The sequence below is a fragment of the Olea europaea genome, chromosome 12 (genome assembly GCF_002742605.1).
Source record: "Olea europaea var. sylvestris chromosome 12, O_europaea_v1, whole genome shotgun sequence".
In the NCBI taxonomy this organism is placed as follows: Eukaryota; Viridiplantae; Streptophyta; class Magnoliopsida; order Lamiales; family Oleaceae; genus Olea; species Olea europaea.
The window spans coordinates 28,095,271-28,105,987 of record NC_036248.1 but is presented as its reverse complement, the minus strand read 5'-3'; the positions used below and the strand labels follow the sequence as shown (position 1 = coordinate 28,105,987).

Here is a 10,717-nt window from a genome sequence, read left to right as displayed (position 1 = left end):
TTTTTTTTGGATAAAACTGATCATTTATAAGAGAAAAGAATGTGCAGGATTCGAGGACACATAGTCATCTAATGGATATTGATTCTAGAAGTAACAATTACTTATTTTAAAATGTAGACAAAAATGCCCTTGGAGTGTATCATGACATTTTATTCTTGGTGACAGCATTGAAATATACAAGCATAACAAAGAAGAGAGAATTGCTAGAACATGGGGAACCACAGCTCCCGGATTACCTTATGTTGAGGAGGTAATTACGCCTGCTGGAAATTGGCTCATTGGTGGAGATTTGGAAGTTTTACAGCCTATCAAATATAATGACGGCCTCGACCACTACAGACTTTCTCCGCAACAACTCCGTAAAGAATTTGATAAACGCCAAGCAGATGCGGTTTTTGCTTTTCAGCTAAGGAATCCTGTTCATAATGGTCATGCTTTATTAATGAATGATACTCGCAGGAGACTTCTTGAAAGTGGGTACAAGAATCCAATTCTTTTGCTTCATCCTTTAGGAGGTTTCGTAAAGGCTGATGACGTGCCACTTGATGTTCGTATGGAACAACATAGCAAGGTTTGTTGTTGATAACTTCTGCACATAATTTCTCATATGCTTTTGGCTATGTTAAAACTTATTTCCTCTATGTTTTTGCTAAAATTGTTTGATCTTTTCTAAGTCCTTTTTTGTTGGGTATTTTTGGTTTAAAAACTTACTTTTAAGTCTTTACTTTGAAGAAAGGTACTATCACATTTTTAGGTTTTGCCGAACTTGCTTTTAATTTAAATTATATACTAGATAACAAGGCCCGTAACATAAATGTCAACCTCACGTGCTTGGAAAATATTCCCCAAAGAAATAGAATAAACATAAAACAACTTTAGGACATGTTTAAGGGAATTTTGATTTGAATATGTAAAGAGTTGGTCATAAATTTATTATGCAGTAGAGTGCCTTCTTAGGATAAGATAATGATCTTTTCAAGGGGAGATAAAATTCATTTTTCTCTTTTACATTTCTAAGGTGGATCTTTGGAACTGCAAATTTCTACAGTGAAGATTAAAACAAATATATTCAAGATGTTTTTGGACCCTAAAACAAATCATACTTGCCGTTCAGATTTATATGAGGTTTTCATTCTTGCATAGGTACTAGAAGATGGGGTTCTCGATCCCGAGACTACAATTGTAGCTATTTTTCCCTCACCAATGCTTTATGCTGGACCAACTGAAGTACAATGGCATGCAAAGGCACGGATAAATGCAGGTGCTAATTTCTACATTGTAGGCCGTGATCCTGCTGGAATGGGCCACCCAACAGAAAAGAGGGATTTGTATGATCCGGATCATGGGAAGAAGGTGCTAAGCATGGCTCCAGGTCTGGAGAAATTAAACATCTTGCCATTCAGGGTAGGTAGCCTAATATGCTACTAGGACTTACAATTCATATGTGACTTATCATCATATGTTGCAGTATTTTCTGTATAATTTTAGTAAGATTGGTAGAAATAAGAGCATTTGCCATTTCAACAACGTGAAATATTGAAATGAAAATAACTCTAAATATTGTGCATTAATGAACCTGCATCAGCTGTATGTGCAATTGCAGAAGTTTCTGGCTTCATAGTAGATGAAATGTTCAGTTTGCTCGTAACCAATCCATTGTTCGCTCAAACCATCATTTCATGTCTCTTCTCATATTACCACTTAACATATTGGGCATTTTTGTTACCTACCACTGGACACTGTTATACAGTACTGAACAACTTTTTACTTCTTTTCTTAATGGTCATGTCCATTTCAGCCTAGTCTGGAATACCTAACATACCAATTTTGTGTTGTTGAGTTATGGTGCATGTGTGATATGTGCTACCAATTTGACCAAAAACGTGTTTTACCGAATGGCAACTTTGTTAGTCGAAGGAATTAATTGAATCTTGACAATTGGCATGATGCTGGCCATTTGATGAAATTCTGGATGGTTCCAAGGGTTAGAACCCTTCACTTTTCTTCAGCCGTTTCATTATTGAGTTCATCTGGCTTTGATTTGAGAGAATATTCAACCCTTCATTTAGGGTTTCTCTTTTATTTTTGAAAACCTCATTCGAGATTGAGATCTTCAAATCATCATCTGATTCTAGTGTTTTCTGAGTGAAAAATGTTAAGGGCTTGAGTATTCTTGTGTAGTATAGATCAGATTAGTGGTTTGTGTGAGTTCTTAATGGATTTGGTTATTCAATCTATAGTTTCTGAAAGATCTGTCTATTTTTGGCTTGATCTTTGTATTGTTGAACTATTGTGTAAACTTTGGTTGCCATTTTGGCCATTATAGTGCAATCGAGCATTATCACTTTTAATGGATGCTCAATAGGGGATTAGGTGTTAGAAGCGATCACTGAACTTGTGGGGCTTCAGCCGAATCAATTCTCAGTGTTGTATTTTTTATTTCTGCAAATTTTACTTTCTGCACTATTTCTATTTTGGGTTTGATCGCTTAGAACTTTATTTCTAAGCATTTCATGGGTCTTCAGCACTTGTAAATATAAACTAAGACTCTATCCATGCATATTTTCACACCGAAGTGAGTGAATTGAATGACCTGTTTTAGTCAAAAGAGGTCGTCTAACTTCTTGTCTGGTGTCCGAAGTTTATTAGCACTTGGTTAATCCATTACTTCAATAGTTGATTCCTCGATGCTGATGGTTGATGTGTACTATTTTGACATGGAGCTTCATATAAAGTTTGTACGTTGGAATTATGAGTTCTCTGACTTTTCTCATCAACACTATAATGCAGGTAGCTGCATATGATACTGTAGAAAAGAAGATGGCATTTTTTGACCCTTCACGCGCTAAAGATTTTCTCTTTATATCGGGAACCAAGGTAAGTGTACAATTTTGACTCCATGCTTACCTGTTGCTGCTCTTCTCTTAAAGAAATTTCGAAAGAATGTTGAGTAAATTAAGGCCTTAAATGTCTGTATTCTTTTATAATTCATGATATGTCAGTAAATTATTTTGGTGATGCGCAAACCTCTGCGCGTATTAGAGAGAGAGAGAGAGAGAGAGAGATTGTTGAAAGTTCACATGCTCGAAATTAAGTTTATTGGGAATAATGCTCATCTTATTTGTATCTGTCATGGAAGATACGCCGAACTTTTCATGGTAATCTTGTGTCTACTTTGCAGATGCGAACTTATGCGAGAAACGGTGAAAACCCTCCTGATGGTTTTATGTGTCCTGGAGGATGGCAAGTATTGGTGAAATACTATGAGAGCTTACAGGCTGAGGATTCGCCACAGAAGCAAACTGTTCTATCTGCTTAGATAGGACGATTTTTGAATTAGGATTGTTTCTGTAATTTCAAAGTTTTGCACATGGTTATTCATGAATTAAGGTTTAATTTAGCAGATAGAAATCCTTCGTGTTCTTGGCAAAATTTCTTAATATAAAAATCTAGGATTAAACACAACTGTTTTCTTAAAAGAGAAACATTTTTTTTAGTGAAATTTCTAGGATATTAACTTTTCTTGAATCTTGTATAACTTGATTGAATAGTGAAAAGGTAAGAATCAATCTGCTATGTTCATCTAATTTAGACATGTATAAACATTTCATCAAGTAACTGAATTAGATGGAACAAATAGCAACTTATGTAACGGTTCTCTTCTTTAATCTCGTCTAACAACCAAACATTCGTTTATGACACACTTTGCAAGGTGAATTGTACAATGTTAAAACTTTAGACGAGCAATATTATTTAGCCCTATTGGGTTTATGTCGCCTGGATTGGAATCGCAACCTCGAGTGAGGCTACATAGCATTACTGTAGACAATAATATAGAATTCATATTAAAAAATCTTGTCTATTGAATTGTTCTCAAGCTAGGAATAGGTTCAGTCAAGTGACAATGAATGATAAAAATGACCTGGGAGTTATAGTTGCTTTTTAATTATGTCTTTCTTTTTTATATTGATCTTAAAATTTAATGGACGGTCGATAAATGTAGGGTGAAGAATAACAAAAATATGCTTTTTTTTTGAGATGATAACTGAGAAGGTATAATTAGATAAAGGATTGTGGGGTACAGGGACGTACCCAAACAGTTCGAACTGTGGGGTCAAATTTTTTTTTTTTTTTTTTTTGTAACAACGTCTCATGAATAAAAAGGAAAAATCGGTTGTTTATTGTTCATGTTCGGTATTTGCACTTTGGGAAGAAATTGGTGGATTATACGATATATCTATGGACTAAATAATAGATATGGATCATGTGATATGGATATAGATTTAGAATATGGACATTTTAAGGTCGAAAATTAAGTTTTCAGCAAAAAAAAAAAAAAAATCCAAAAAACTGTGGGGTCGTTTGACCCCATGTGGGTCCGCCCCTGGTGGGGTAGTTGTTAGTGAACAAAGCTTGAACAAAAAATTCACCGTATAATTTTTTATTTGTGAATAAAATTATTTTGGAATACAATTGAAAAATCATTTTATTTTGATCATATCTTCCATAGAATATTTTACACATTTGGATGAAGAGAGAATTTGTCCATACCGTCGGTAAAGGCAAAATAAGCCAGTAGTATTTGCACGTGCACAAATATACATATGATGTTCTTTATTCATTGAAAATAAGAACTTTAAAATATCAGGCGTTAGGTTTTAATATTTTGCTTCGGCAAAATCTAGTTATTAAAATTGAATATGTGTTGAAAGGTTTGAGTTTGTATAGCCCTTGTTTGAGTCTCGTTCTTGTCAAAAAAATGTATTTTTGAACAGTATATTGATGAAAAATATGTAGTTAAAAAATAAAGAAAAATCATGAATGTGAGTATAATATTATTTTATTGAAAAATATGATTGAATTGGGATCAAATCACTGTTGAAAAATATATTTTGATAGAATCAATCAAAAGCTTATTCAATATTTTGCTCCTCATAAAAACCAATTCGCACCACCATTTTGTTCCTTCGCACAAAAGAAAAAAATTTCACAATTACCAATTTATTAACCCAGTAAGTATCAAGTTGGTCTAAACCTTTTAAAAGAAACAAGTTTGCCTCCATAGTTAACCAATCAAAACTTGAAATATTACATCACCGTTTGGTGTAGCTAAAAAAACCAAATTTCAAGTATATTTTTATAAAAATTAATTAAGTCCTTGTTTGAGTTTCATTTTATTCGAAATTCATTTTTATCTTTTTTCTTTTTAAAAACACATTTTTAAATAAAATAATATTATATGTGAATCCAAAATTTTTTCTTATTTTTAACTATTCATTCTCCAATAAATCACTATTTCAAAATACCTTCCTATTTTTAAATGTATAGTTGAAAAGTTGATAAAAATTATGAATCCCATAAAATATATGATTAAAATTAATTATTAACTTCGATTTAGATTTTTATCGGAATTTTGATTCAAATTAAACATGAGCTAAATATTAGCTAAATTGTTGTATGAATCTTGTGTAGAGAAGTAGAATATATTTCAAAATAATTTATAAGATTTATGTTATTGGAGGTTGATTATGTAACTATAATAAACATTTGGGACCAAAAATGAAATTTTGCAGATACTTCAAAGTTAAGCGAACCCGTAAACATTACAAGGTTAAGAGTCGAAGTTTTCCTCCCCCTTTTCCTCTCCCGCCACGAATTTTCCTTCCTTCGCAATACCGGGAAAACAAATTTCCCTTCCTCACACGTATCGCTCGATCAAATCGGATTCCGTTTTTCAAACAATGTGGTGAACTCGATCGACAGGAAAATTCCGTTCTTCTCTTCAAATCAGATTCCTTTTCACACAAAAATTCCACTCCCACAAGGATTCAATTTTATCTCTGTTAATTTTGATCTCCACGGACCAAAAATTAGGGTTTATCTTCTTTTTTTTTCCTTTAAATTTCTTTTTTTCCCCTCATTTTGAAACCCTAGGTATATAATTTTTGTTTTATAATTAATTACTTTGAAATTCGTTGATTCTTTTGTATACAAGAGTTTTTTCGTTGATGGATTAGATTTGCAGCTGACAATATATTTAGGGTTCTGTACAAGAAAAACTCAGTGAAATTTTTGGTGCTTTGTTTTAGTTTGTCATTAAAAATTGAGGGTTTTCTTGTTTGAACGAGAAAAGTACCAAAAAAAAAAAAAGAAGAAGAAGAAGAAGACAAATCTAGGGTTTTTCTATAGAGCATATTACTGTTGTCATTGTTTTATTTGGGTATATCTGGAAAAGAGAGAAAATATATAAAATCTTGGGGTTTCTGAGATGGCCTTGAATTATTCACACTGGCCAAAATTCCCTGCGCACATTGGTGAAGATAGTTTGGTATCTCCCATGAGAATTGTGAACGGTGTTCCAGTGATGAGTGGGGAAGGTTTTACAAGGACGAACCATGGGAGCCTAGGGGAAACTGAGGAGCATAATTTTAGTTGTGGGAGGGACAGTGATGATAGGTGTAGTACGCCAGATTCAGCGTCCAATGATATTGCAAACCTCTTGCCTTCTGACCCCTTCGGGATGGATATAGAAACTACTTTCACAGCCATCACAGGATGGCTCGAGGATTTAGATGTCAATTATGGAGGATATGTGAGGAACAACAATTGTGCATCCAATCAAGATGACTATGATCGGTTTGCGGGGTGGAATTTGATTTGGAAAAATGCCTTAAAATTTCAATCTCTGTCAAGCAATGTTCACTTTGACGAGAAACTGAATATAGGTATCCAATCTCTTGTAAGAAATCTTCAGGGAGAGGAGAATCTGAACAGGTGTATCCACTCATTTCCAGACAATGCTCATTTCAGTGAGAAATTGAGTGTGGGCAATGAGTTGAGTCCTTATAGTGAGGAGAGAGATATGGGGGGTGCATTGGCCCAATATGTTAGCAGCTCTGAGGTGCAATTTAAAGAGAAAGGAGAGGGTGTTGACAGTTGTGCCAAGGAGAAAGTACCCCATGAAGCTTTGGCCTTTACTCTTAGTTATCTGGGAATCAAGGACCTTCTGTCTGTTGAAAGGGTTTGCAGGTCTTTATGTTCCACAGTCCAAGATGATCCCTTGTTGTGGAGGACTATCCACATTGATCAGCCACTCAACGAGAGGATCACAGATGATGTGCTGCTGCAATTGGCTCGCAGATCTCAAGGTAGTCTCCAATGCCTGAGCTTGGTGGAATGTCCGAGGATCACAGATGATGGTTTGAGGCGTGTACTTGAAACTCATCCCCAGTTGACTAAGGTCAGTAGCTCCACCATTGTCTAATATTGCTTTCCGTTGCAATTTTAATTCTTAAGTTGATTTATTTGCGATCAGACTATTGATGATATGATGTAGTTCTACTAGAATGATACAGAATTCCTTATTCATCACAATTTTTTTTCTGGCATTTCAATCATTTGACCCCGTTTAAAATGTGTTTGTAACTACACCAATGCCTACTTTTAATGAACATTTATGATTTCTAGCCATTTTATGGGGGTCGTATGCTCTGTTGTGAGTTGTCACCGTCTGGTTGGGTGGTGTACTAGTGACTATAAGTGTAGGATAGCAAATAGAATTGAAGAAATAGTGTTTGTATAACATGTGATGATGAAGATAACATAGGGCCTGGGTTCAAGTTTGTGTCTTGCATTAAATGAATCCGGCCTGGGCCTGAGGGTGTGTGTTTGAAGATGGCATTTATGTTAACTTGTCTTCTCCTTTAATATTTTAAGCTCGTAAATGATGCTCTTAACAATATTGACAGTGAAAACTGGCTAAGCAAAATTTGGAGTCTAAATTTTAAGCATTTGCATTTTTATTTTTATTTTTTATTTTTGTTAAATAGCAGGTGCATTATTTTCTTTCAAAAAATCATTTGATAGGGTGATGTAGGTCGGTAGCAGTGACCATCGATGAAATGTGAACAGATGCTTGCGAATCTGTTTCATTGCATGCAATTTCCAGCACACATTAATTATGCTCAAGATTGGATAATATACATTTCTTTGACTTTGTGTAATTGAACATTTAATTGGATCATAATCATTATTTTTCTTCCGGCACATGTCAGTGTCACTGCAGCTAGTTAAGTGGGAATGAGGACAACATAGTGCTTGTCGGAGAGCGTGTCCCACTAGTTTAAATTTCATCCTGTTTCAATATTTATAGGAGCTCTAAGTGGTGTTATGCATCCTTTTAATTACTATGGGAGCATAGAACCTTCAATCAATAGTCAGGATTTACATATCCGTCGCCGGAACTTAATAGTTGAAGGGTTCCTTGATTTTAAGCTTAAAAGGGTGGTTTCTGGTTCAATGATTTTTAAATTAGACTTGTGGCCTGGCACTTTTGATTGTGCCCGTGTATTGTTTATTGCCTTTAGTGGTAGAGGATGCTTTTTAGAAGTAATATTTGTAAAGTATGCCATTTAGAAATTGTGATGGAAAAGAATTATGATTTAATAATTGTAAGAGCTTGAAACACATTTATTTATTTAAACTGTCCTCTAAGATAGAATTTCAAAAAGTGGTGTAGGAAGGGGTGTTTTATGGTTTAGATAACAACTATTAGTCAAGGATGTTTTCTATAATAATATGTTAAAGAGTTTTATGCTCTCAAGAATATAGAAATTGGTAAACCTGAAAATAGTTTCAAATACTTGTTACCCAATTTAGTGTTCAAATGAAACTACAATGAACTTGCTTTCTTAATTTACGATAAGACGCAAGTCATCTCCATTGTAGTTTGTTCTCATTTGTTAATATCATAGATTAAGAATCTAACCCATTGCGATGATATTTTCATCGATGGATTAATTTACGATTAATGTTGGAATTGTGGATGTTCTTGTCACACGTCACTTCCCTTCCTTTTACTTGAAGCGGTCTATAGTGGATACTTTTAAGTAGTTGTAGCACCAGTTATGCTCTTAGTTATGTTCTTACTTTCTGGTGAACTGCAAGATACTGATTTTCTACATCGTTTTTACGTTACACAAGTTGCTAAGTTTTATTATGTTCTGCAGCTGTGTGTTCCTGGATGTACAAGGCTTACTATTCAAGGTATTCTAAATAATCTCAAGGTGTTCAACTCTGATAAAGGTGTCCAAGGTATAAAGCACCTGAGAATTGGTGGGATATATGGGGTGACACGTGAACATTTTGAAGAGTTCAAGCTATTACTTGGTGCTGATAATGACAAGCTCCGAAATCATCACAAACCACACTTCTATTGTCGGGGGAATTTTTATATTCTGTGTGATGATGATCGTGCGATTGATATTGAAATGTGCCCAAGATGTGAAAAACTGAGGCTCATTTATGACTGCACAGCCAAGGGCTGTCAAGTTGAAGATCATGCTGCGCAAGTCTGCAGGGCGTGTACACTCTGTATATCAAGATGTGTGCAGTGTGGCCGGTGTTTTAACAACACTGAATATGAAGAAAATTTCTGTTTGGAATTGATCTGCTCAGGCTGTTATAAGCAGCTGGATAGCTACTGAGATAAACTGGACAAAATGTTGATCTTCCAAGGAAGGCACTGCCCACGTGCCTAAGTTCTAATAACAGCCTTCGATGGCAGGGGATGTTGCTTATCCATTTAGGTCAGATGTCTGCCTCTAGGAGATGAAAGTCTGGAAAGACCATCTGATCTTGCAGTTCCAGAGTGTGATATTTATGGAACAGGAAGGGAAAAAAAGGAGGGAAAAAAAAATGTAAAGAAGAAAACGCAAAAAGAAAAGTGAAAAATGGAAAAGAAAATGCGGAGTATGCTTTCTCAAAACTATAGGATAATCATGACAATGTCAAATCATGTACTCTTCAAGCATATTTTGTTCTCAACAAACTGTATTTTATCATCAATAGGTTTGTCATTGGTGCTTCTGATAGTCGCATCCTCGCTTCCAAGTGCCGGCCATCAATTTATTTGGTGCCAGTGATTGGACGATACAAGTCTTGAAGCTCTTGTCTCATAGAATCTGAGATGTTTGAGGATATGATCTCGTTTTGAACATTGAAAGATCTGTTGGAATTAGAAGTATTTTGCAGGATCTTTCCTGCTTTGATCTGTATCAAGGGATGTCTAAGAATCGTTTCAGATGGAGAGGACTGTTTCTTTGCAGCCCGTTGGTGCATTCTGTATGCCGTTATTTTCTGATTTGATTGTTAAAATGACATTATACTATATTTGCTTGCTGAATGAGGCGTGTAAACTCTATTTTCTTGGTTATACTTTCATGCTTATAGGTGATGATTTGCCAAAGGGAGATTATATATTTGTCCTGTCTACCTGGTTTGAGTACTGATTAAAGAAAGGATAGGAAGTTCAGAACATTATACCCAAGATGCCTTTAAGAGTTCTCCTAGCCAGATTGTAAATGCCTGCAGCCGTTGTTTAGACATTGATTTCAATCTCAACCGAAGAAATTCTTTCATGATAATTGCTTAATTACTCAAAAGCTTAAGGGGGTGTTTGGGAGTGATTTTTCATCCAAAAAAATTGATTTTTTGATCGTTATTTCATTATTTCAGTAGCAATTTTTTACTTCTTCTCTTACATGTGACTCCCACTTTTCTCCTAATTTTCAAAAAATCAATTTTCAAAATTCCTATCGAACAGGGCCTAAAATTAACATTAGCTTGACCAAAATATTGTAAAACGAATAGGAGAATGTTTGTGCAAACGAGTATGATTCGTTAGACTTTGCCCCCAAATACATTGTGTAATTAATTA

At 34.8% G+C, this 10,717-nt stretch overlaps 2 protein-coding genes across 2 annotated transcripts in view; both read left to right on the top strand.

Annotated features, from left to right (window-relative positions):
- LOC111406292 (ATP sulfurylase 2) overlaps positions 1 to 3,465 on the top strand; it is a 4,887-nt gene extending 1,422 nt beyond the window's left edge. Inside the window, exons 2-5 of the mRNA XM_023035642.1 lie at positions 166 to 571; positions 1,144 to 1,404; positions 2,791 to 2,877; positions 3,182 to 3,465. Coding sequence (XP_022891410.1) covers positions 166 to 571; positions 1,144 to 1,404; positions 2,791 to 2,877; positions 3,182 to 3,319 — 892 coding nt within the window. The 3' untranslated portion in view covers positions 3,320 to 3,465. The remainder of the gene's footprint in view (positions 1 to 165; positions 572 to 1,143; positions 1,405 to 2,790; positions 2,878 to 3,181) is intronic.
- A 2,146-nt stretch (positions 3,466 to 5,611) lies between these two features.
- Positions 5,612 to 10,215, top strand: LOC111406291 (F-box protein SKIP14-like). The gene is made up of 2 exons (XM_023035641.1): positions 5,612 to 7,240; positions 9,009 to 10,215. The coding sequence occupies exons 1-2, from the start codon at positions 6,269 to 6,271 to the stop codon at positions 9,483 to 9,485; spliced, it is 1,449 nt and encodes a 482-aa protein (XP_022891409.1). The 5' UTR covers positions 5,612 to 6,268; the 3' UTR covers positions 9,486 to 10,215.
- Positions 10,216 to 10,717: the final 502 nt, after the last annotated feature.